General features: G+C 41.3%; 1 protein-coding gene across 2 annotated transcripts; it reads right to left on the bottom strand.

Moving 5' to 3' along the window:
• Positions 1-23: 23 nt before the first annotated feature.
• On the bottom strand, positions 24-27994 carry hdlbpb (high density lipoprotein binding protein b). 2 transcript variants are annotated; one of them, XM_083556431.1, is made up of 28 exons: positions 27912-27994; positions 26120-26199; positions 24571-24673; positions 23086-23234; positions 22797-23012; positions 21928-22134; positions 20616-20831; positions 20317-20523; positions 20065-20172; positions 19883-19987; positions 18141-18219; positions 17885-18024; positions 17347-17451; positions 15351-15464; positions 14281-14367; positions 10520-10651; positions 10217-10435; positions 8745-8966; positions 8447-8665; positions 8075-8213; positions 6337-6461; positions 6123-6227; positions 5902-6036; positions 4651-4794; positions 4402-4581; positions 3126-3242; positions 2831-2980; positions 24-1681 (listed from the first exon to the last, which is right to left on the bottom strand). In XM_083556431.1, exons 1-28 carry the CDS (start codon positions 27982-27984, stop codon positions 1589-1591), a joined length of 3969 nt encoding a protein of 1322 aa, XP_083412557.1. In that variant the 5' UTR covers positions 27985-27994; the 3' UTR covers positions 24-1588. The 2 variants fall into 2 exon arrangements, with proteins under 2 accessions (XP_083412557.1, XP_083412558.1); XM_083556432.1 differs by having other exon boundaries at positions 26120-26262; positions 27912-27951.

A 27994-nucleotide genomic window follows, 5' to 3' on the forward strand; every position in this document is an offset into this window, starting at 1 on the left:
ATAAAGGCTGGAAGGGGGCGGGGTTCTTGTTAGTGTGTCTTTATTTAACCTGAATTCACATTTCAGCATTCAACGTTACAACCTGCATCTTTAATAATATAAAAAAAAAGACAGACATACACCACATACATTTTTTTTTAAACCCTGCATTTAAAAAAGTTGACCTCGTCTCGTGTATCACGGAATCTGAAGTGAAAGCACGTGATAAGACAAAAATATTTACACGCATTGAACTATAAATACAGATTAAATATATAATAAGAAACACAAAAAAGAGAAATCGTTAAATAACTATACAGTTCCTGTGAAAAGTTTGGAGTCTTTTATGGTTTCTGAGAGACACGTGTGTGCTCCTTCTGTTCTCCTCCTTCAGCATGAACGTTTACTTTGACCAAACGTCTATAAACGTACAGACTTTATTTCCATTAATATTAAAAAAAAATCCTCCTTCAGCATGAAAAACATCTTTCCACACTCTCAGCATCTGGACACTTCGTTTCTCCAAACCTCTTGTAAAACTCTCCAAAGATGTTCTTCACTAGTTGGGGATTTCTTTCTTGTGATGCAGTTGATCCCAGAGCAGTTGAGTAGGATTGAGGTGCGGTGACTGGGCAGGAGTCTGATCACATCTCTCCTGTTCTCCATCTCACACAAGTTCTTCTCTTAAGAGACAAAAAATGGACTCCACACGACTTTCTTCCACTCGTTCACTGTCGTGTTTTTGTGTTTTTTTGTTCTATAAAAACAAAAAGAACATGCTTGTGTCTCTCAAAAACCATAAGATTATGTTTTTCTATTTCCAAGACCAATATTAATAATAAAAAAAAAAAACACAACACTTTTTTTCTTCTTTAAGTAAAATCTAACATCTAAAAGCACCAAGCGCATCTTCAGCCTCATTTATAAACACTGCGTATGCACCAGGCGCATCACTCAGTGTCTCAGTACGGAAAACTGAGGAACCCGGAGTCATCAGTCATGATCAAATCGAGACCTGTAACTTCTAACTCCCAGCGGTCTCCGCATGGAAATTCACCTTCTTGTGCTGCTTTTTAGCTAAACGTGGATGTAAAGGGGGTTCCTCACCTCTACAACCTCCCTGTGCCTTATTCTTTTTTTAATCTTCAATCCATCCTCCCTTCTTTTCTACAAACTACACCAATTGTGCTGGTTGTATTTTTTTTTTGCCTGCGCCAAAAAAAAAAAGGAAAAAATGTTTTATAAACGAGGCTCTGATTTATCAAAAGCTATAAAAAAACAACAACCACACAGTGAACTACGGGTTCTCTAAATTAGAAAAATTTAACATCAGAACTCAAAAATTTGAGTCCGAAACTATCCATTTCAAATCTAAGACTATTCAGCATCGCTAGAATAGTGGAGTCTTTGCTCAACAGGTTAAAAAACATGATTGAGGGAACGGATACGAGTGCAGCAGGTGATGTGAAATCGGGCTCAGGGCCGAACCCCTGCTGCGTATTTGAAGAGCTACATGTACATATTGGAAACATTCTTTGGTTTCTCCTGGACGTTAACGGGAACAGACAATCGAGGGGATGGGGGTGGAGTGTTCACGTGTCGCTCTCTTTCAGAACTTTTTGGGCCCCCAGGCGGACGTCTGTTTCGGCGCCACTCCAGAGCCGAATGTAGGGAATTCCTCAGCGCTGCTCATGTCAGGGGCCTGGAGAAACACACACACACACCCCCTATTCAAATAATTAAAAATGACCAACAATACATATTCCTCTTAAAAAAAACACTTTAAAGGCTTTATAAATATGCATGAATATGTAAATTAGACGTCACACCCCCACAGTTACCTTTCCCCAGCTCGTCTCATCACGAACGGACGAATCTCATTTCGGTACTGACGTCTAAATTAACACCGTTATTTTATACTGATTTAAATAATCAGCCGATCCTGTGTTGCCATAGCAACCAAAAGTCTGAGTCATTAATTATTATTAGTTTAATCATTAATTGGTAGTTAATTGTCAATTAATTGGTTTGTATTCATTATCAATGTGTAAAGAATTGAATGCTTGGGAAGTGCTGATTAATTTCCCATAAGTTCATGATTTGTTCCTCTTACGCCGTGGAAATGTTCCATATTTTATTTCTTTTTCGAGAATCACACAGTTTATATTTTTTATCCATTTACATTTATGGTATTTGACAGATGTCCTTATCCAGAGCCACTTTTATCTGCAATTATCTCATTTAAACACCCTGAGTAGCGCAGAATTAAGGGCCTTGCTCAAGGGCCCAGCAGTGACAGCTTGGTGGTGCTGGTATTTGACCTCATTAGCTTCAGATCAGAAGTCCAACATCAATCAGGTTTGGCTTTAACATCATCGAATATCCATGAATCGACTTCCTGTTGTCCCATGATGGGGTGAGTTTACTACAGAACAATCAGAACAATGATCTTATCTATACAATGGAGCAGTTGAGGGTTAAGGGCATTGCCTAAAGGCCCAACAGTGGTAGCTTGCTGGGGCTGGGATTTAAACTCACAACCTTCTGATCATCATTACCACTGAGCTCCTACTTCTCAAACTGGTGTTGAAATGGTACCCGAGCGTAGATGTGAGTGAGAACGTTGGATCATATCTGCTCCTTTTTTATCTCCCTAAGGTTTAAACTTAGAACCCTATGGAAATAGACCTTTTTCTTTTTTAAATTACTGTGGCCTCGTCTACATTTACGGCTTCTGTTACACGACCTTATTTCATTTCTACAGCTGAGCAGTTGAGGGACCCTCAGGGGTCCAGCAGTGGTTGCTTGTTGGCACGGGATTTGAACTCTATCAGAGATTAATTAAGGTCACCTTGCTGCCTGGGACGTTCCATGGAGCATCTTTGACGATGAAGCCTTTAGCTGGGACTCGGCTCTCATCGTCTCCTCCTCCACCTCCCAAAAACCGGGAAGGAGGTTTCATGTAGGCAGCTAACGTCTCCGTCTCTGTCACACTTAACATCTGAGGGATGTGCGCAAACACACACACACACACACACACACACACACACACACACACACACACACACACACACACACAGCAAATTAGCAGAAAAGCTACAAACAGGTTGCTTATCTCAGAGTATCTGCACTATCGGTGTACTCACATATTCCTCCTCCAGGTTGAGGAGATGGTCGATGGCTTTATCAACATTCTCTGGCAGGCCCGTGACTGTCACTTTGTCGGGGTCATCTGAGCCTGGCTGAGGAAATTTGATATCTACCTGGAAAACACATGGAATATTTCAGATTCGTGATCTAAATACAAGAAGTCGTGTGTTGGAGTGACCGAATTTACCCCTGAGAAAACAACACCCCTGCTCAACCTACCACTGAAATGCATCTTGTAAATCCATAAAGATAGTTTTTCCGGGTTACTTTATATAGTACGAGAGCGGCCTCTAGAGGCGAATCACTGATGCCACATGATGTTTATTTGAAGTGTCTTTTTTTTTTTATTCATTTGAGATGTAACTGTTTTTATTTATTTGGAGTGTTTTTTTGTTGTTTTTTCACTTCACTTTTTAAAAAGTAACGGTTAATTAATCGGTTATCGGCAAGTGTGATTGGTATCGCTAAAATCCACAATCGGTCGACCTCTAATACACATACAAGATGCATCTCAAAGTGGTTTCTCCAAACATTTAGCTGAAACTCTTTGCCGTGACCCTTGTAGAACTTGCCAAAGACGACTGGGCAGGTCGTTCCATGATCAAAATCACTCCAGACGTCTGCTTGCTCTCTAAATAACACTTACAGAACTCAAACGTACGCTTCAGCTGGAATGAGTCTCCTATAGAGGTCAACCAATAGAGGATTTTTACCGATAGCTGGGTTGGATTGCACTTGCCGATAGTCAGTTAATCAACCAATAGTTTTTAAAATGAACATCAAGAAAAAAAAAATACAACTGCTGAATCATGAAAATGCGCTAAATGACAAATATAAATATGAATAAATATCAATAATACATTATAATTTATAAATATAATATAGCGCTCAATGCAGCGCACAGTCTCACGTGTTGGGGGGAAAAAACGAAAAACCATTTGGTGTCAGTGATTCAAATCTAGAAGCGGCTCTCGTAATGACAACAGACCTTTTCAGCTGCTCCAGCAAAGGACGCTACCCGGAAAAACTATCGGTATGGATTTTTGCAGACAGACGATAGTTTCAGCAATGACATTTTGTCTCATTTGTCTCTCCACAAAACTTTCTTCCTCTCATTCACGGTCACATTCTTGTCCTCAACTTTATTGAACGAACAACCCTGTAGCTGAATGCGCACCAATTTCTACAGAATCTAGTGAAACATCTTCCCAGAAGAGTGAAGGTAAACAGGAACTAAATGTGGCATGGAATGTATAAGAAGCACATACTCACTTTGAACTCCTCCATGAGTTTGCGGATGGCTTTGCCACGAGCTCCGATGACGCGTGCGTGGACCTGGTGATCGAGTCGGATGTCCTCGCTCACCATCTCCTGAAGCTCTGCCACCATGTGCTCTATAGCTGCCTTGGCCTCCTGGACGTTCTGCTCGTAACCCCAGATCACGATCGCATCCTGGGAAAAGAAAGAAAGAGTTTGCTGAGGATGTACGATGCACTGACGGCTCGTTGCGCTCGTACACACCTGCTGCTCGTCGCTCTTGTCAGGGAACTGCACGCTGACCTCGTGGTCTTTGCGGATCTGGGAGATCACTGCTCCTTTACGGCCGATGATTTTCGGGTGGTATTTAGGGTCGACCGTTAGGGTCACTTTGTAGCTCCGTAAGGCCTGTAAAGTGTCAATCGCAGACACAAATGGATATGTTAGACATCGTCCCCGCTTTTGGTTGATCGCACCGTCCATCTAGGGGTGTGTTTCCAGTGGTGGACAGTAAAAAAATACATTTTATTCATACTTATGTAGCTTTTTCGCACATCTGCATCGTACTGAAGTATTTCCATTTGGAGAGACGTCAACTTCACCACATCTCAGATATTTGACGTTTTACTCAACTACATTTTGTGAAATCAGTCGTTCCTTTTGATTTAAATGTAAAAACGTAACTGGTAAAACACGCAGCAATCCACCAATCAGGGTCGAGCGCACGCTCTGTTTTAAACTTGTATTTATTGGCGCTTCGTGTATCTACTGATCACCAACATACAGTTAAGCATCAGTTCAACGGAGAGGAATAAATGATGAAACTCCACTTCTCTGGGTGTTTGTGGAATTATATTTTAGTTAGTATTTTCCCCACTTGTTCTTTCAGTAAATATCATGGACTTTTCTCCAGCTCCTTCTTTGTCTCCACATATGCAGCGTTTCTCAAATGTCAAAGTCAAATGTAAGATCTTTTTAAGCCCATTAAGAACGAAATTTATGACAAATATGTTGCTAGCAATTGGCCTTTTTTTTTTCCAAGTATTGCTAAACTTGCACTTCCCCATAGCTGCATAATAATATCCGTTTTACGTCTGCGTGTCTGAGAGAGATTCCGATCAATGACAGAAATCTGATTGGCTGTTGCGTGTTGGTCTCTTTTGTAGTCGTGATACAGCGAATTATGCTCAGCGATAGGCACAACTACAAGGGAAGCAAAATAAACAAAAACATTCAAGAAATGTGTGTACATAATTATGTTTCTTTGCTCATTTTAACTCGTCGAACAGCGCCCTCTGCATGTGCGCGCGGTGAATTCGTGATTTGATTGGTTACTGAAAATGAGTGAATTACTGGATAATTTCATTGATATCGTTAAAACAACAATTATGATACTATCGCACACCTATGGAAACAGACAGGGAGCTGTATATAAAGACCTCCTGGTGGACCCTTAAGTGAGTGGTTTTCCAGGACCTTCTTTCTTACACTGTATTTATATCAGTGTATCTTTACCCGCTCCTCCTGCTCTGCCTGGAGCTCTTTGACTCTGCATATCAGTGCCTGCTTGGCTCTCTCCACGCTCACTTCCAGCCCCATAACCTTTATCACGTCCGACTGCTGCTCAGCCTGAGGAACCCAGATGTTCACCTGGATAGAGCGAGTCAGATTAAACTCCACACTTGTTCAACCCGTACTGTTTATCTGATATAACGTCTTGGTCAAACCTACAGTACCCCATAATCCTCCATCATCTTTCTGATTCCTGCTCCTTTCTGCCCAATGATGTAGCGGTGCAGATCGTAGGGTACCTCCACGTCAACCGTCACAGGAACCAGAGCCTGAAGCAGAGAAGAAGTGAAGGATAAAAGAAGTCAGTGCTGCTTTTTCCCCTCGGTATCTGACTGTAATGGAGTGAGTTAATAATGAAATAATACAGTGCTTCCTCACTAGCAGGGCGGATCGGGCCTGCTCACACTTCTCCACTCGACCCGTCACAGTGATCAGGTCGCATCTGCGAGGAACCGAGTCCGTCTCTGGGCTGCTGCTGGTCTCCATGGGAGATGTTTCCTGAGCTGGGCACCAAACCAACAAAGTTAAGACTGTTACTATATATATATATATATATATATATATATATATATATATATATATATATATATATATATATATATATATATATATATATATATACACACACATATATACACCGTAATTTCCGGACTATAAAGCGCACCGTTATATAAGCCGCAATTTTACAAATATTTTTACTTTAAACATAAATAAGCCGCACCTGTGTATAAGCCGAAATCTACACTGAAACTAATGAACTTTACACAGGCTTTACCGAAAGACAGTGTCTGTTACACGGTGTAACTGGTGAAATATGTTGTGGCTCCTTTAAGAGCAAAGCGCCATTTTGGGAACAGCACGTCACTGCATTCTCCCGGTATTACTGCGTGTGTGTGCGTGTGAGACTGAGGAATATGTCCTTATTATTTTCTGATACTCATTTTTAAGTTTCTTTGACTAACCCATAACGCTGTTGCCAAGAAAAATAAAAAAGCACGAGTTTTGGAAACCTGTCTGTGCTTATATGATTTCTGTTGTAACTGGAGTTAGCGAGCTCTCCCATCACCCAGACTCAACGCGTTACAACGGCTTGTATCTAAACAGTAGCCAACCAAGAAAGTCATTGTTCACTCTCTTCCTCCTTCCTTTCACAACTATTTCTCTGGGGAGTTTATCTTTTTGCATCGTCGTGCGTTTAAAAATCAACACCGGTGAAATTTTTTCTCCCGAAGCCGTGCAGCTCAGAACACAGGTGAAGTGCATTTTTTGTTTTCGTTCGGAAATGTCATTGGTCTAATTTTATGGGGTTCAGTTTGTTGGCTTGAAGTTTGTGAAACCGGGAAAAACCCAGAAAAAAAATCCATAAATCAGCCGCTTCGTTGTTTAAGCCGCGGGGTTCAAAACGTGGGAAAAAAAGGAGCGGCTTATAGTCCGAAAAATACGGTATATAAATATATACATACAGTATATATAATGTAATAATCTCTCTCTCTCTCTCTCTCTCTCTCTCTCTCTCTGTCAAAATCCAATCAGATCACAGATTAACAGAAATAATAAAGGAGACAAAAGTTAACACGTTTTGGTAAGCACGAGCTACTGATCAGTGGGAGGAGAGAGAGAAAGAAAACTTAAAAAAATTAGAGAGACAAAACAGAACAGAACAAAAAAAAGAAAGAAACAAAGGAAAAAAGAAAGAAACAAAGGAAGAAAGAAAGAAAGAAAGAAAGAAAGAAAGAAAGAAAGAAAGAAAGAAAGAAAGAAAGAAAGAAAGAAAGAAAGAAAGAGACAAAGAAAACAGAATTGAAGAAAGAAAGAAAGTCAAAAGGAAGAAATGAGAAAGAACAAAATGAGAGACAAGATAAACAAATGGAGGATTGAATAAATGAATAAAAAAAAAGTAGAAAAGAATGCGAGAGGCAATCAAATCAGAAAGAAAGAACAAAACAGTAAGAAAGTAAGAATGAAAAGTAAAAAAAGAAAAGAAAAGCAGAAAGAAAGAAAAACAAGGGGGAAAAAAACAAAACAGAACTGAATAGAAAAAAAGATGAAAAAAAAAAGTAACTTATTACCCGGCATGTCCTGACCAATCAGAATGTAGAACTCGGCAGAAACACACCTGCTGTTTCTTCTCTCTCTGGGAATTTGATCTGGACTTCGTACTCTCTGGTGATCTGCTGGATTCTGCAGCCTTTGGGCCCCATCACAGCTCTGTGGTAGCGCTGAGGAATCACCACCACCACACTCACCTGAGCCTCCTGCTCATCACACACACACACACACACACACACACACACACACACACACACACACACACACACTCTTCTGTCAAAGCGTCTAACGTCACATGCAGCACAGTGATGTGACGTTTCAGTGCCCATAAGCAACTTTTGGAAAACGAAAGTGTTTTTTTAGATGTATCCTTTGTTTTAGTATTCTCTACACACAGTATTTATGAATAAATCCCCTCCTGCCTTCTCCTGATGCTCACCAGATCCTGGATGATCTCCTGGATGCGCTTCTTTGCAGCATCCACACACTCTCGGGCTCCCTTCAGACTGACGCTGTCGCTGTGCGTTCCTGTACGAGGGAAACTGACGGTGACGCCGCCGTACTCCTCCGTTAACTCCCTCAGCACCTGCCCTCGCCGACACACGAAGTGACGATGATGCAGTGGGTCCACGACCATACTGTCCTCTATCACGTCCTCCTGCAGACAGAGTGACAGGTTATGCACGTGTGTGAGTGTGTGAGTGTGTGTGTGTGTGTGTGTGGTTACAGAGTAGTACTAGGTTTTTAATGAGGGTCTCAAGCTCTTTCTGAGCGAGCAGCACTGCTTCCTCTCGGCCCACGATGGTGATACGCTCCTGCTCCGGGTCATCGGGAGAAGGGAAGATGATGCGAGCTCTAGTTCTGTCACGCACACGCCGAATGTTTGCTCCTCCTCGACCAATCAAGAACTTGTGGTGCTCGGGTTTGGCCTGCAGCTCTACTGAGAAACTGTTCACTTGCTGGAGGGCAAAAAAAGCAGAAATACCAGATGACATCCAATATACAGTATACCAAACAGAGGGATCAGAGGAGTGTAGAGTCTCTCTCTCACTCCGTTTTTCTCTCTCTATCTTTCACTCTCCCAGAAATAACAGGAATGGAAGTTAACATCTTTCAACTTTCTTTCTCTGGGGGGGTTGTGCAGAGAGAGAAGAGAGAGAGAGAGAGAGAGAGAGAGAGAGAGAGAGAGAGAGAGTGTGAGAGAGAGAGAGAGAGAGAGAGAGAGAGAGAGAGAGAGAGAGAGAGAGAGAATGTCAAATAGAATGAGAAGGAAAGAATGAAAAAAAGAAAGAAAGAAAGAAAACAAGCCAACTTGATAAAATGAAAAAGAAAGAAATAATTAAATAAAGAAAGAAAGAAATGAGAGACAAGACAAAGGAAAAAAAATAAAACATCTGAAAGAAAGAAAGAAAGAAAGAAAGAAAGAAAGAAAGAAAGAAAGAAAGAAAGAAAGAAAGAAAGAAAGAAAGAAAGAAAGAAAGAAAGGAGAGGCAAGACAAAGGGAAAAGAAAGAAAGAAAGAAAGAAAGAAAGAAAGAAAGAAAGAAAGAAAGAAAGAAATGAGAAAGACATGAGAAAGACAAGTCAAAGAAAAGAAAGATATAACACATTTTAAAGAAAGAAATAAAGAAAGAAAGAAAGAAAGAAAGAAAGAAAGAAAGAAAGAAAGAAAGAAAGAAAGAAAGAAAGAAAGAAAGAAAGAAAGAAAAAGAAAGAAAGAAAGAAATGAGAAAGACAAGTCAAGGAAAAGAAAGATATAACACATTTTAAAGAAAGAAATAAAGAAATAAAGAAATAAAGAAATAAAGAAAGAAAGAAAGAAAGAAAGAAAGAAAGAAAGAAAGAAAGAAAGAAAGAAAGAAAGAAAGAAAGAAAGAACGAAAGAAAGAAAGAAAGAAAGAAAGAAAGAAAGAAAGAAAGAAAGAAAGAAAGAAAAAGAAAGAAAGAAAGAAAGAAATGAGAAAGACAAGTCAAGGAAAGAAAGATATAAAAAATTTTAAAGAAAGAAAGAAAGAAAGAAAGAAAGAAAGAAAGAAAGAAAGAAAGAAAGAAAGAAAGAAAGAAAGAAAGAAAGAAAGAAAGAAAGAAAGAAAGAAAGAAGGGAATAAAAGAGAAAGAGAAGAAAAAAGAGCGAGTGATCTCCAGTAAAATTAAAGAAAAGCACAGAAAGATGTGTATAAGTGGGTGGATGAGGCTGGGGCTCTGCTCACCTTCTCCTTAGCAAGCTGCAGTAACTGTTTCCTAGCTTTCTCCACCTCCCCTGCAGGCCCCCTGATGGTCACCATGTCCACCCCGGAGCCCTCAGCGGGGAACTGAATGTGAACTCCTCCACACTCCTCCATCACTGAGCGCACCAAGCAGCCCTTCGAGCCGATCAGGGAGTTGTGCAGCTTGGCAGGGATGGTCACCTTCATTTCCTTCAGGTTCGCCTGGAGAAAGTGACGGTGAGAAAGAAACAGTGATTTCAGAGGTCACTTCTCTCAGTCACTCTTTATATCTCTCCGTTTCCTCACCAGGTCTCTCTGGATGGCGAGGATTCGGTCCCGTGCTGCCTCACAGTTACTCCTCTTACCAGTGATCACAATCGTCTCCGAGTCGCTGTTCTCCGTGGGGAGATCGATCTTCGTGTTAGTCTCTTCACGGATCTGCAAGAAGTCATTGATCTTCATTACACTTCATCTTCTTTTTATGACCCTCTAACACCACAGGGTTAACAATTACAGTTTATATTATAATATACAATGCAGTTAATTTACAGTGGATCTTATTTACATATTTACAGTGGATAGAAAGAATGAATGAATGAATGAATGAATGGATGAATGAATGAATGATTTAATTTGATGCAAGCTGTTACGAAGGCGTTACCATGAAGGCGTTTTGATGAAGGCGTTACGATGAAGGAGTTTTGATGAAGGAGTTACGATGAAGGCTTTTTGATAAAGGTGTTACGAAGGCGTTACCATGAAGGCGTTACCATGAAGGTGTTACCATGAAGGTGTAACCATGAAGGCGTAACAGGGAAGGCATTTTGATGAAGGCGTTACAGGAAAGGCGTTACGATGAAGGCTTTTTGATGACGGTGTTACGAAGGCGTTACCATGAAGGCGTAACACAGGGAAGGCGTTTTGATGAAGCCGTTACGATGAAGGCATTACAGGGAAGGCGTTTTGATGAAGGCGTTAAGGGGAAGGTGTTACGAAGACGTTAGGATGAAGGCGTTTTGATGAAGGCGTTACGGGGAAGGCGTTACGGGGAAGGCGTTTTGATGAAGGCGTTACGATGAAGGCGTTACGGGGAAGGCATTACGGGGAAGGCGTTACGGGGAAGGCGTTTTGATGAAGGCGTTACGGGGAAGGCGTTTTGATGAAGGCGTTACGGGAAAGGCGTTTTGATGAAGGCGTTACGGGGAAGGCGTTTTGATGAAGGCGTTACGGGAAGGGGTTTTGATGAAGGCGTTACGATGAAGGTGTTACAGGGAAGGCGTTTTGATGAAGGCGTTAAGGGGAAGGTGTTACGAAGGCGTTAGGATGAAGGCGATTTGATGAAGGCAATTTGATGAAGGCGTTACGGGGAAGGCATTTTGATGAAGGCGTTACGATGAAGGCGTTACGGGGAAGGCGTTTTGATGAAGGTGTTACGAAGGCGTTACGATGAAGGCGTTTTGATGAAGGCGTTACGATGAAGGCTTTTTGATGACGGTGTTACGAAGGCGTTACTATGAAGGCGCTACACAGGGAAGGCATTTTGATGAAGGCGTTACGATAAAGGCGTTACAGGGAAGGCGTTTGATGAAGGCGTTAAGGGGAAGGTGTTACGAAGGCGTTAGGATGAAGGCGTTTTGATGAAGGCGATTTGATGAAGGCGATTTGATGAAGACGATTTGATGAAGGCGTTACGGGGAAGGCGTTTTGATGAAGGTGTTACGAAGGTGTTACCATGAAGGCGTTTTGATGAAGGCGTTACGATGAAGGCGTTACGGGAAGGCGTTTTGATGAAGGCGTTACAGGGAAGGCGTTACGGGAAGGCGTTTTGATGAAGGTGTTACGAAGGCGCTACCATGAAGGCGTTTTGATGAAGGCGTTACGATGAAGGCGTTTTGATGAAGGCGTTACGGGGAAGGCGTTTTGATGAAGGCGTTACGGGGAAGGCGTTACGGGGAAGGCGTTTTGATGAAGGTGTTACGAAGGCGCTACCATGAAGGCGTTTTGATGAAGGCGTTACGATGAAGGCGTTACGATGAAGGCGTTACGGGGAAGGCGATTTGATGAAGGCGTTACGGGGAAGGCGTTACGGGGAAGGCGTTTTGATGAAGGCGTTACTGGGAAGGCGTTACGATGAAGGCGTTACGGGGAAGGTGTTACGAAGGCGTTTTGATGAAGGCGTTTTGATGAAGGCGTTACGGGGACGGCGTTTTGATAAAGCCGTTACGGGGAAGGCGTTTTGATGAAGCCGTTACGGGGAAGGCGTTTTGATGAAGCCGTTACGGGGAAGGCGCTTTGATGAAGGCGATACGATGAAGGCGTTACGGAGAAGGCGTTTTGATGAAGGTGTTATGATGAAGGTGTTACGATGAAGGCGTTACGGGGAAGGCGTTTTGATGAAGGTGTTACGAAGGCGTTACCATAAAGGCGGTTTGATGAAGGCGTTACGATGAAGGTTTTACGATGAAGGCGTTACGGGGAAGGCGTTTTGATGAAGGCGTTACGATGAAGGCGTTACGGGGAAGACGTTTTGATGAAGGCGTTACGATGAAGGCGTTACGGGGAAGGCGTTTTGATGAAGGCGTTACGATGAAGGCGTTACGGGGAAGGCGTTTTGATGAAGGCGTTACGATGAAGGCGTTACGGGGAAGGCGTTACGGGGAAGGCGTTTTAATGAAGGCGTTACGGGGAAGGCGTTTTGATGAAGCCGTTACGGGGAAGGCGTTTTAATGAAGGCGTTACGATGAAGGCGTTACGGGGAAGGCGTTACGGGGAAGGCGTTTTAATGAAGGCGTTACGGGAAAGGCGTTTAGATGAAGGCGTTACGATGAAGGTGTTACAGGGAAGGCGTTTTGATGAAGGCGTTAAGGGGAAGGTGTTACGAAGGCGTTAGGATGAAGGCGTTTTGATGAAGGCGATTTGATGAAGGCGTTACGGGGAAGGCGTTACGATGAAGGTGTTATGATGAAGGTGTTACGATGAAGGCGTTACGGGGAAGGCGTTTTCATGAAGGTGTTACGAAGGCGTTACCATGAAGGCGTTACGATGAAGGCGTTACGGGGAAGGCGTTTTGATGAAGGCGTTTTGATGAAGGCGTTTTGATGAAGGCGTTACGATGAAGGCGTTACGATGAAGGCGTTACGGGGAAGGCGTTTTGATGAAGGCGTTTTGATGAAGGCGTTACGATGAAGGCGTTACGATGAAGGCGTTACGGGGAAGGCGTTTTGATGAAGGCGTTACGATGAAGGCGTTACGGGGAAGGCGTTACGATGAAGGCATTACGGGGAAGGCGTTACGGGGAAGGCGTTTTAATGAAGGCGTTACGATGAAGGCGTTACGGGGAAGGCGTTTTAATGAAGGCGTTACGGGAAAGGCGTTTAGATGAAGGCGTTACGATGAAGGTGTTACAGGGAAGGCGTTTTGATGAAGGCGTTAAGGGGAAGGTGTTACGAAGGCGTTAGGATGAAGGCGTTTTGATGAAGGCGATTTGATGAAGGCGTTACGGGGAAGGCGTTACGATGAAGGTGTTATGATGAAGGTGTTACGATGAAGGCGTTACGGGGAAGGCGTTTTCATGAAGGTGTTACGAAGGCGTTACCATGAAGGCGTTACGATGAAGGCGTTACGGGGAAGGCGTTTTGATGAAGGCGTTTTGATGAAGGCGTTACGATGAAGGCGTTACGATGAAGGCGTTACGGGGAAGGCGTTTTGATGAAGGCGTTACGGGGAAGGCGTTTTGATGAAGGCGTTACGATGAAGGCGTTTTGATGAAGGCGTTACGGGGAAGGCGTTTTGATGAAGGCGTTACGGGGAAGGCGTTTTGATGATGGCGTTTCGATGAAGGCGTTACGGGGAAGGCGTTTTGATGAAGGCGTTACGGGGAAGGCGTTACGGGGAAGGCGTTACGGAGAAGGCGTTACGGGGAAGGCGTTTTAATGAAGGCGTTACGGGGAAGGCGTTTTGGGGAAGGCGTTTTGGTGGAAGGGGAATAAGTTATGGTTAATCACACCGGATCGCAGTGTATTACACACATTTATTACAACAGACCTCAGATTTCTTCTTTCCCTCACCTTTTTAATGTTGGCTCCTCCTTTTCCAATAATATTTTTGTGAAACTGCTTAAATATGGGAACAGATATTGAGTAGCTGCTTTCAACCTAAAACACACACACACACACACACAAAACAATAATGAAATTGATCTTGTATTCAGATTTTCTGTAAAGGAACTAAATCTTGTACAATAGCATGATATCATGTAAAGCGAGTATTACAGTATGTAGAATCAGATCACGGTTATTAGATTGGAACAAATCTGACAGAAACCTGGATTTCAGCACCAGTAATAAAGTTCAGCGCACGGCTACTGCTCAGTTGTTTTGTTTGTTTTACATTGGTGTGAACTGAAACCATATAAATCATGTCTTTGATACTGGATAGAAATAAAGATAAAAAAGGTTCTCTATCAAGAAAGAAGGTGTATTATGGCAAATGTTGGATTTAAAAAAAAGAACTGGAAGAGGAGGGGCAGGGTATTTTAGAGTTTAAAACTTGGAATTTTCAAGTTGTAGAGCGAAATTTCCAAGTTGATAAGAAAACAACACAAATGTACATTTACAAGTAAATTAAAATCTTCGAAATTTTTTTGAGTTTGTTAATAATTTTAGACTGTTCTCTCATTGCATTGATAACTGAAGCATCTTGAAGAACTTTGTAAACATGTTACAAATGGGATTAAAATTGCAACTTGATCTGTAGTCAAAAAATACCAGTTGAACTTCTTCGAAACCGCAGCAAAGTGCTTAAATTATTATTTTTTTTTCCTTTTATAATTACGTTGAAAAAAAAATCTCTATTTTGACTGCTACAAAAGTATTGACACTGGAGACTCCTTCCATCAATTAATATCTTCTTAGGAGGAAGCTTTAAAAAAAAAAAAAAAAAAAAAAAAAAAAAAAAAAAAGAAAAGAAAAATTCATTTATAAGAGAGTTCTGTGAATGAGCTGTTACTAAGGAAACAATAAGCATATTATAACTTCTCTCTAATGATCAGATTATTTATATATCTTTATTTCTTCTGCATGTTGGAAAAGCATTCAGTGTGATTGTGTTCATGGTGAGGAGGTGCAGGGACTGATACCAGCTCCAGCAGGAGTTTCTGGAGAAACTTGGCACATTTCTCCACCTCGTTCTTGGGCCCACGAAGCTGCACAATGTCACTTTTCTGAGACTGGTCAGGAAACGTGATGATGACCTGCAGGGAGAAGAAACAACAGAAGACTGTGATTTTTAATTGTCACATGTACGTTACAGCACAGTGAAATTCTTTCTTCACGTATCCCAGCGATGTTACAGCACCCGTGGTGCACAAATGGTTAAGAGCCTTGCTCAAGGGCCCAAATAGTTGTAGCTTGGAGATACTGGGACTTGAACCCCTAAACTTCTCTCTCATTATTGTATACACACTGCTAGCTGATTACTGTGTTACAATATTGGGTTGCTATGAATACTTGGTGTTGCAAGGTGGCTAGGTTAGCAAGTTAGCTACGTTGTAGATATGCTGTTGCTTTAATATTCAGGTTGGTTGAAATGTGGTTGGCCTTTTTTATGTTTCAAGGTGGTTGTTAGTTCTACGATGTTGCTTTAATATTCAGGTTGGTCGCTGTGTGGTTGCTATGTGGTTGCCAAGGTGTTACTAAGTGGTTGATTTAATATCATTAACTAGCTGGCTGCTTTGGTGTTGTTACACAGTTGCTATGATATTCCCGGTGGTTGCTATGGTGGTTTCTAGGGTGTTGCTGTGTTTCTTATGTTACAAGATGGTTCATAGTGACCAACTTGAATATCGACGCAACACCATAGCAACTGTGTGGTAGCTATATGGTTGCTAAGCATTTGTTACCATCATATTCAAGTTGGTTGCTGTGTGGTTGCTACGTGGTGTGTTACTTAGTGGATTCATATAATTGCCTAGCTGCCTGCTAAGGTGTTGCTACATGGTTGCTATGATACTCCGGGTGGTTTTTAGGGTGTTGCTAGGTGTTTTTTTTTTTTTTTTTAATGTTGCAAGGTGGTTGACAGTTGTTGCTATGCTGTTGCTATGATATTCAAGTTGGTTGCTCAGTGGTTGCCAGGTTGTTACCTAGGTTGCAATAGGTTTAAATACCTAGTTGACTGTGATGGTGTTGCTACATGGTTGCTAAGATACTCCAGCTGGTTGCTAGTGTTGCTAGTTCGTATAGTTGTTACGTAGTTACCATAGTGTTGCTATAATACTCCAGCTGGTTGCTAGTGTTGCTAGTTCACAGAGTTGTTACGTAGTTACCATAGTGTTGCTATAATACTCCAGCTGGTTGCTAGTGTTGCTAGTTCACAGAGTTGTTACGTAGTTACCATAGTGTTGCTATAATACTCCAGCTGGTTGCTAGTGTTGCTAGTTCACAGAGTTGTTACGTAGTTACCATAGTGTTGCTATAATACTCCAGCTGGTTGCTAGTGTTGCTAGTTCACAGAGTTGTTACGTAGTTACCATAGTGTTGCTATAATACTCCAGCTGGTTGCTAGTGTTGCTAGTTCACAGAGTTGTTACGTAGTTACCATAGTGTTGCTAGTTCATAGAGTTGTTACGTAGTTACCATAGTGTTGCTAGTTTATAGAGTTGTTACGTAGTTACCATAGTGTTGCTAGTTCATAGAGTTGTTACGTAGTTACCATAGTGTTGTTATAATACTCTAACTGGTTGCTCGGTGGTGGGTATGTGCTGTGTTTTATGATGTTGGAAGGTGGTTGATCGGTGGTTAACAGGTTATTAATAGGGTTAACCCTGTTGGTTGTTAGGGTGTTGTTACATGTTCACCATGATATTCCAGGTGGCCGGCATATTTTGAGTGAATGATTTAACCCAGGTGGTAGCGAGGAGGCCGCTGAAAAGCTCACACGTCTCCTATAGCTGGGGTGTAGTCTATAGTCTTCTCGGTGGTTGTGAGCGTTTTGGATCACACTTGGATGGTTGCCACGTAGCAACCGTGACCTTTCCCAAAATCACTGTGGGCTCTACACCTGTGCTGAATTTTGTGGAAAATTTTTAAAGGATTATAAAGAACATGATTTGCATGAACCGTGATTGATAAGAATACCTCAGGAAACTTATCTCGCACTTCTTTGATCTTCTCTCCTTTTTGGCCGATGATGGTGCGATGAAACTTCTGCTCTATGATCAGGTCTTTGGTGCGCTCGTTCTCCTGAAAAACCACACAACACAAAATTTGTCAATAAAAATCCGTATGTCCGCCCCCAACTCCACCCCCACCACACTCCAGTCTACCCCCAACAATAACTTACGGGGGATCAATTAGTGTTAGCATGCTAATTAGATTTAGAAGGGACCGTCATGACGTCACATTCGAACGCTCTCGGACATTTAGCTGCATAAAATTACAACCTTGTAAATATGTTGCGTTGATTGACGCAAAGCCAATCGAAATACAAGCAAACATTTTGGACCAGAAATCAGGGTTTTAAAAGTGATTTATTTTTTAACAGGGATTCCCTCATGCTAGGATATTAGCTTTCAATCTTTCCATCATTCTCAACACGATTTCCATTAAAAATGGACAAATGATAAATATTGATTACTGCCCCTTTAAAACTGAATTAAAGTCCCCTCCCCCTTACCATGCGCTGGGCCATGTCCACCAGCTCCCTACAAGCCTGCCGCACTCCATCGGGGTCTCCCTCAATCCGGACCAACCCGCAGCGATCAGAGTCCTGAGGGATCCGAACCCACACCTTGTAAAGCTCCTTGATCCGGTTTACTGAAAGATTGTTTCATTCTTTTACAACCGAGACGTGAGTCATATATCCCGTCACGTTTCATCTTTTTAATTAGCATTATGGTATTTTTTTACGCTCTTTTCGAGAAGGTACTCACTGTTGGTGCCGTTCTTTCCGATGAGGTGTCTGTGAAAACGCTGGTCGATGTTGATTTCCGCGTAGTCCATCCTCGACATCTGGGAACAATCAGAACTTTACTTTTAATCATTTTTTTTTCATTTATTTTATTTAAATTTATTTGTCAAATTTCTTTTCACGTGATTGGTCAAAAAGTAAGGGATCGCAGTTGACCCACAGATTACACGCGATTTTTTATTTTATTTTAAAACTTTATTAATTATTTAACGAACGCAGAGTAAAAGACTTACTTCATAAAACACAGAGCAGTCGAGTGTTCACGTGAACACGTGACGCGTTAATTGGTCAACACGTACGGTTGGCTGAGGAGCACATGATCTTTGAAAAGCCTTCTGCATCATTTAAATTGAACATGTGAGAACGTTTCCATGCTGTAACTTTTCTTGCAACAAATGGAAAGCAAATTAGATTAGTCTCCTCCCATTTTTATTTATTTTTTTGCTGATGCGATAAAAAAAAAAAAAAAACGATCCGATCCGTGACTCAAAAACCGTAAAGGATCCGAGTTCCGTTTTAATTCCGAATATTCTTCTATTCTTATTCTTTACCTGCCGTTAAATGCGAAAATCTATGAGTATGCATGATATGCAAATAGGGTTGCAAAATTTCAGGAATATTCAAGACTGGAAACTTTCCATTGGAACTAATGGGAATATATAGAAATTAATTAATAAAAATAAATCTTACAGGATAATCATGTTTAAATTTAAGCAGATTGAATGCAATTTTAGTTGAATTTCTACCTGCACATTAATTAATCACATGCACACAGCACTTACTGAGGCCACGCCCCCTACATGCACTGTACATTCCTCCAGAACACACATCATTTCTTTAATCCTGCACGTCAATTATGGTCCATCCATGGTACATTAGTTTGAAACCTCCATGTGCTGTGTGTAAGAGATGCTTATATTTGCATTTTTATATGAAAAATGTTTATATACATTTCCCCAAACTTAAAATTAATTCCCATAGATTCCCATAAATTCCTGGTAAATTTCCAACTTGGAATGTTTCCCAAATTCCACAGTTGAAGATCTCTTTTGCAACCCAACATGCAAATTAGATCCACCAAATTACAGGCTCCAATTATTCCTACAAAACCGCCAAAAGTATTGGGACACCTGACCTTTCCACCCAGGTCTGATTCTTCCCTTGTGTGTTGGACACACAATTGTACAAGACATCTTTGGATGCTGTAGCATAAAATTCTCCCTTTCACTTGATCTAGGAGGCGCAAAACCTGTTCCTGCATGACAATGTGCACAAAGCCAGCTCCATGAAGATCTGCATTACATGGGTTGGAGTAAAAGATCTTCGATATGATAACAACGTAACGTAACACATATCTTCATGGAGCTGGCTTGGTGCAGAGGAGCACGGTCATGCTGGAACAGGTTTGGTTCTCCTAGTTCCTATATAATGTATGTATAGGAATGGAGTGGAAGATCTTCAGCTATAGAGCTATAAATCCTATCGTGGATAAACGTGAACGCTGGCTGCACCTTAAACCTCCTCACTTACATCAGTACCCTCACTTTGGCTGAACGAACACCAAGTCTAGTGGAACATCTTCCCAGAAGAGTGGAGGTTACTATAATGTTCAAAATGGATACGCCAGACTTATAGTCAGGTGTCCACAAACTTTTGGCAATATAGTGTAGCTTGTTTATGCTAGTTAAAAAAAAATCCTCTGACCAGATCATTAATAATCTCCTGGATTTGGGCCTGAGCTTGCTCCACTTCCTCCGTGGGGCCTTCCAGAACGATCCGTTCTTCTCCGTCCGTAAACTCGATGTGCACCTGTTCAAACGTTCGGAACGTCACAATATGGAATTTTGAGAACTTTGTAGTCTGTGTGTAAATATTTTCTGCCGTACACTGGGAAGCTGCTGTGTGATGCGTCCGATGTTTTGTCCTTTCTTTCCGATGATGAATCGATGAAGCCAGGCTGGGGCGGTCACTTCCACTGCCATGACACTCTTAGCCTGGAAAAACACCCCACACACACACACACACACACACACACACACACACACACACACACACACACACACACACACACACACACACATAAAACACACTGCACACACTCGGCATACTTCCCCTCCCTGACATCTCCTCACCCTCACCTTGGCGTACACCTGCGTCAGGGCAGGTCCCAGTTTGTCTGGTTCTCCTCGGAGGATGATGGTCTCAGAGCTGGAGTCTAACGGGGGAATCTCCACAGACACCCCGGTGCTCTCCATGATCTCCTGCAGACTGTTGCCTTTTGGTCCGATGATGTATTTATGCTGGGACTTTTTCACTTCTACCGAGATGGTCGTCATTTTTCGCTTCTGGATGAAGGACACGTGTCAGCCCATAGTGTACCGTAATAAAAAATTAATTGATTAATTATAAAATAAAAAAATAAATGAAAAAATCTTACCTTCTCCTCGTAAACGGCCCGGATGCGTGCGATCGCCATGGCGACCGCTTCCTTCTCCCCGGTGATGATGATCTCGTCTTTAGGCAGGCTGGGTGGTGGGATGCTGATGCGAGCGCCTGTCTCCTGGCTCAGTTCCTGGACCAGTCGGTTGTACGCTCCGGCGATGAACGGGTGAAAGACTTTCTCTAGAGACAGACGTTCGACCGCACGCTTGTCCTGAAACCGGAAACGCAACCGAATGACTTTTTATATAAGTTTGCGGACACCTGGTCATACGCATGGTGCTTTTTGAGCAAAGATGTTCCACTAGATTTGGTGGAGATTTGTGTAATATCCATTCAGACACAAGTGTGTTAGTAAAGTCAGGTAGTGAAGTAGGTGAGGAAAGGAGGCTTGGGGTGCAGTTAGTGTTCATATTCACCCCAGAGGTGTTGGAGATCTTCCAACCTACTTAAAGCAGATCTTAATGGAGCTGGCTTTGTTCACAGGAGCATTGTCATGCTGGAACAGGTTTGGGTCTCCTGGTTCCCATATAGTGTATATATATAGGAAGTGACATGAAATTTTGCACACACATTTATAAAGAGTACGACATGTAGTGGAATGTCCACACTACATGTTCCACAAACTCTAGTGAAACATCTTCCCAGAAGAGTGGATGAAAATATAAATGCAAACTGGGACTAAATGTGGAAAGACCAGGTGTCCGCAAACTTTTGGTAATGTAGTGAGTATACTATAAAATATATAAACAAGAATAAGGCAGAAAGGGATGAGATTCAATTGAACTAGAAGACCAAAACATGTTCCAGCATGACATGTGCATGAAGATACATGGGTTGAAATGGAAGATCTTCTTCTATAAACCCTATTGAACAGCTTTGGGATAAATTCTCCATATCGACTGCACCCCGGGCCTCCTCACCTCACCTACAGCAGAACCATTACTGTGGCTGAATGATCACAAATCTCCACAAAATCTACTGGAACATCTTCCCAGAAGAATGGAGCTTCTTATAAAGAGCAAATGGAAACGGTGGATTGGGATGTTCAGCAATCTTATAGTCAGATGTCCACAAAACTTGAGTGTATGTGATCATTGTGGTACGAAAGCGTGTTAGGAGATGTTAAACATCTTCAGAAGGAGTCTCAGAGCTTCGTAGCAGCTCGGTTGTAATCGTTGCTGTGGTCTAGGAGGAATAAAACATCATCTCATTGCTTTCGTGAATGTTTTTTTACCAGATGATTTCCTACGTCTAACCTGAAAGGGATCTCAGGATGGAGATTTCTGCTTTAATACTTTGATACTGACCTGTTCTGCAGAGATGAGCAGGATCTCATGCCTGGCTTTCTCAATGCCCTCTTTTGTGCCGCTGATGCGTACGTTGGCGTTCGGGTCGTCGGGACGGGGAATGGTGATCTTGGTGGCCGTTTTCAGTTCCAGATCTTGTAGTTTCTCTCCATTTTTCCCAATCACGAAGCGATGGTGCTCCTTCGGGATGACGACGGCAGCCGAGGCCTGTGCGAGCGACACGTCAAAATGGAAAGTCAAATACATTGTATGTACAAAAGTTTGTGGACACCTGACTAAAAGATTCTATGTGTGTGAATCCATTTGCCCTTATAATAACCTCCACTCTTCTGGGAAGATGTTCCAGTAGATTTGTGCTCAAATAGATACATAGGTCATGCTGGAACAGGTTTGGGTCTCCTAGGTTCAAATTTCATACTACTACATACAGAGACGTCTTACACAATTGTGTGCTTTAAGGAATAACTGGAGCAAATATATGTGGTGTACCTAATTTGCATTTCTTGCTAGTTTTGCTTAATTTATATATATATATAATTTTCCTTAATTTTTTTGTATATAATTTTATTCTGGTGCAAAATGAATAATTCATGCATATTGTTCAATTATTCAAATCATGCATATTCATAGATTTAAATTTCTGCTCCTTATCCTGAGCCACTACACCTGAGCAGTAAGGGGTTAAGGGCCTTGCTCAAGGGCCCAGCAGTGGCAGCTGGGCGGAGCTTCTGATCAGATGTCCAACATCTTAACCACTGAGCTATTTCTTTCCTTCATCATCTATACATCATGTTATGGAACCAAATTTGACTGAAAAAGTCATGTGTCCAAATACTTCAGTGTGGTTCGTCCACAACCGGAATCGTCACCTGAGTCTGGAGTCGAGCCACGATTTCTTTCCGAGCCTTCATGACCGAGTCGAGTTTCCCGGTCACCATGATGGAAAGTCCTTGATCTTTCGCCAGAGAGAGTTCAATATGAGCGCCGGTCTTCTGCATGATGTCGAGACACACTTTCGCTTCTTCTCCTTCTCCGAACTGGCTGTTGTCCTTGTAGCGACGCTCCTCCAACGGCACGTGGAACACCTGAAACGCCAGGAGAGCCGTTTATTCGTAGAACAAGGCTACATGAAGGTTACTGTACTGTTCTGTTGAGAACCTGCGTAATGACAGAAGCTTTAATGGGTCGGATTTTGCTCCAAGCTCCCACTGGATCTCCAGATCTCTCCCCGGGAGTGCTCTTCTCCGGCAACGGCGGGAAGGCTTCCAAATACGTAGGGATGTACGCTTCATCTTCAGAAACACCACCTGCAAATGAATCAGAATGCAGAAAAGTGTGACACGGTGAAAAGGGAAAATATCTTTATAAGTACCGTAAGTAAAATATTACATCGCGAGTCTCGAAGGCATTTCTACGACACACGACGTGTATCACGATACAGCTTTTATATCAGACATTTTTTTAGTTAGTTCCTAATTTTGTTTTATGATAGAGAAAGAAATTAATGTTGCACACAATTTCCGAAAAAAAAAAAAAAAAAAGTATCAAGATAATAATAGATTGTGATATTGATTTTACAATCATATTGCTCCTTCCTTTTAAAAATAAATAAATACAAATATTCCCCTTTATTTTCAAAGCTAACAAATAATTTAAGCTTTACATTTACTTACACTTAAAGATCAAATTTTTTAGTAACAATATTTAAAATTGCACAGCTTCATAATGAGTGTGTGAAAGAAAAAAAAAAAAGAAAAAAAAAAAAGAATTAATTATAATCCGAATATTTTAATGTACAGAAACTATTTGACGTTAATTTGAACGAGTTACATTGTATAAATATTTTAAGAAAATGACCCACACTACATAAACTCATATTCTGTACCACAGCTAATATAATATTTTACAAAATGTACAAAACCATAAGTCTTGGTGTTTCCATACTTTTCACAGGCCATGTTACAGTAGCACCAGCACTAGCAATAGAAACTCTGTTTGTAGACGTGTAGCTGGATATTAGTCACAAAAAGTCACAAACATGAATACTGGAACTATGGGGAGCAAATATCATTAACATATAAAACAATAACATTTACAAAAAAATATATTTTACACGTTACTTTAAGTATTTTAACACATTTTTGTGATTTTGCTTTTTTTTTTTTTTTTTTTACTTTTTTTTATTACACACAAAAAAATACTTGAAAATTAGTCGGAAATGACGGAAGCTAAGGTATATCTGTACAAAGATGGCTGCTTCGGATTAAAAATACTTGTATTCAATAAAATGTCTTGTATTTATTGTATGCATTGAAACGTTTCCCCAAACTAGTATCGTTTCTCGTAATTTTTTCCCCTTTTTTAGAAAAGTGAAAAAACCTCGATTGGGATTCGTCTCGAATGAAGAAACCTCAGTTCTTCATGTTATTGTTGTGAATGTAAAATAACAATACCAACCTTCAAAAAGCAATTTCTGTCATATACTCAAAAATAAATAAATAAATAAATAAATAAATAAATAAATAAATAAATAAATAAATAAGGAGAAAGCGGTGCTATTCGGCTCTTTGGCAGCGTGTAGGACATGTTAACGCCGAGTCGCTCACCTTCCCTGCGGCATAAAAGCCATCTTTATTATAGTACCTGAGACCTGCGTGTCCTTCAGCCCGCTACGGTGCTCAGCAAAACTCTCCTGAGTCAACACAGCCACCGAGCTCATGTTACAAGCGTGGATCCGCTTTTCCCGCTGAGAGACACAGAGAGAGAGAAAACAACAAGACCTTCTCTTACAATGCCTTTATTTCTATTCGTTTTCGGGTTTTTTTTCTCCTTAAGCTCCTCATTCGTGATTATCCTCCGTGCTATAAGTGCGAGTTCTTACCCTGATAAAGAGCACACAGAGATTTGTATCGTCATTTGGCTCTGTGGTGTTGGGTGTATATTCTCTGTGGTCTCTCTGACACCGCCTGGAGCTCCTGAACACCACGCCGAACACTCCCATAATCCCGACACGACACACCCGATCTGGAAAACTACACCAGCGAGCGTTTGGAGTCTAACCCCCGCTGAATTTAATTCAATGCCACATTTTGCCTTAAAAGCGAGACAAACCAAATGTTTTTGGACACCTGACCTGCTCTTATAATAACCTTCAATCTTTTGGAAAGATGTTTAACTGGATTTGGTGGAGATTTGTGCAGTAAAGGTACTGATGTAGGTGAGGAGGCCTGGTCTACAATCAGCGCTCGTTTTTCGTCTAGTTCAATCAGGTCAGAGCTCTACAGTGGGAGATCTTCCACTCCAACCCATGTAAAGCAGATCTTCACGGAGCTTGTGCTTGACTGGGAAGAATCGGGTACGTCTAGGGAAAGCCGGGTGTCCCAATATTTTTGGCCATGTGTATACATTTTTATAGTAAAGAAAAAAAAAAAGGATGAAAAGTCTGGTCTCTGAAGTATAAGAGGAAATTTAAGAATATAAATGTTTGATTTTATTTACAGTATTCTGTTCACTATAGACAAAATCTACAAGCAGAAAACCCACATATCGAATTTTTTTCAAGGTGGCACTACTGCGAATTTATTCGCCTATATTCTGGAATCTCAGCCGTCCTGCTACTTACAAACAATTCCACAAATTTTACATTAGAGTTCCTTGATTTACCGGTACGATAATCGATTGCTGGAACTGTCGGCAAAACCCCACGATGTTAAGTTTTTCCGGGTTGCGTTATACATTACGAGAGCGGCCTCTAGAGGTGAATCACTGGCACCACATGACGTTTATTTAATTTGATTTGTTTCTTATTCCTTTTTAGTGAGACTGTTTTTATGTATTTGGAGTGTTATGTTTAGTTTTAGTTTGAATGCAAGTCTTATTTTCCTTAATATTTATTTTATATAATGAATATATTTATATTTTTGGCACATTTTCCCGATTCTGTACTGTTTTGTTTTTTATCCAGTATCTATGTCTAAAAGTATTGACTGATTAATTGGTATCGGTACAAATTGGTTGACATCGTTTTGAAAAAAAAACTGACCAGGAAAAAATAAGACAACCGGTAGACAACCGATACGGTTGTCTACATGTCACGATCGATTATCATAGGAAAAGTGTGTGTCGTGCTGCAAGATAACACTTACATTAAAAACATAAAAAAAGGGTTTTGAGTGTAAACTCATCCACGTACCTGCAAAGGGTCGAAAACCAGAGAGTCCGTCCTGATGGGCGCTATGGAAACCTCGTCAGCGCTGGTCGGCGTTTTCAGTCCTGCGATCAACAGCAGAGATTAACACAGACGCCTAATCGTACAGTGAGAGCAGAGATCTCTACCTGCTCTTGGTGTAAACACACACACACACACACACACACAGAGTGTAAAGCAGAAGCCTCCTGAGAGTGAGCAAAAACAGGGTGGAGACACGGTGCTCTGTCCTGCGGGATGCAGGGCTCACAATAGCTTTGACTTTACACACTGGGGATGTAACGTGTGTGTGTGTGTGTGTGTGTGTGTGTGTGTGTGTGTGTGTGTGTGTGTGTGTTTGTATAGCGAACAGTGCAGAAAGCTGAAAAAGAGCTAAAAAAAACCCCACCTGTTATGAAATCAGAAAGCTCAGTGGGTACATTCAGCAGGAAAGGGCGACACAAATGCATTATTTAACATCATGCAATGTTATATACGTGTGTGTGTGTGTGTGTGTGTGTGTGTGTGTGTGTGTGTGTGACAGGGGCATAAATATGAGGTAACCCATATGCTAAATTCACTTAGTCAGTAGTAATAAAAATGGGTAAGATCAGGATACACTACATAGTCAAAAATAATGGCCTCCATCTTTATGGTAAAGGTTTGGAGAAGAAACGCTCATTGCTGGGAAAAGTCGGGAGTCCAAATTCTATAAGATCTTTGGATGCAGGAGCTTGAGATTTTCCCTAAACTTGAACTAGGAGTCTGTTCCAGGATGACATCTGTGCACAGAAGCCAGCTCCATAAAGATCTGCTTTACATGGGTTGGAGTGGAAGATCTCCTGAATTAGAACTCCAACCATATTGGACTTGAATAAACTGTTACTTTGTCTGCAACCCAGTCCTCCTCAGCTCACCTACATCAGTACCTGACACCCTTGTGGCTGAACGATCACAAATCTCCACAAAATCTTTCCCAGATGAGCAGAGGACAAAATGAGGAATGGGATGTACAAAAAGCACATCTTATGACCAATCTTATTGTTCAGGTGTCCACAAACTTTTGGTAATATAGTGCACAAAAAAAAACATACTCAGCAATAATATATATATCACTTTAAAGCTTAACTCAGAAGTATTTTCAGAGTCAAATTAATATATTCTTTAAATAAATTGATTAAAAAAAAAAAAAAAAACAACAAAAAAAAACGCATACATGACCCGGGTTTCATTTTGTATGCAAATGTATGCATATTTATTCAAACGAGCCTAATTTGCATACGCCAAGTTGGAGTATAATACATTCGTATTAAACGTATCAAGCAAACTAACTGCAGACATTTATTAAGGAGGTAAAGCTGGATATTTATTACTATATGGGGCGAAAAAGGAGTTTTTAAAATAATAAATATATTTTTTTTATATTAATAATAGTGCGTTAGCAATAATAAAGCAAAGATAACTGGGTAATAAAAAACGCCAAAAAACAATAATGTTTAAAAAAAAAAAAAGGAATACAACTTGGTTGTTGGTTCTTAAACATTTTTCTAAATTTGGAAAAAGAAAAATTAATGATAAAAAAAAAGAGCGCGGACACGCGCAGGGACGCGGACGCGCACACGCACGAACACGCGCGCCCAGTGTCTTAGCCTGAACTAGCTGGGGCTATCGCGCTAGCAAACAAAATATCCTCTTGCCTCCATACTCGCTTTTCTTTGCCTTTTAGCCTGAGAAACACGCAAATACCGACCGTGTTCACGTGTATCCACACGCACAGAGCACGAGTTTCCCAGCTAACCTGATCTGCAGAGAAGCCGAGGCACCGCGCCGCTCTCCGCCAGCTGACAAGATAAACACGGGCACTGATCCATTCCCCCGGGA

This window comes from Silurus aristotelis (genome assembly GCF_946808225.1).
Source record: "Silurus aristotelis genome assembly, chromosome: 12".
In the NCBI taxonomy this organism is placed as follows: domain Eukaryota; kingdom Metazoa; phylum Chordata; class Actinopteri; order Siluriformes; family Siluridae; genus Silurus; species Silurus aristotelis.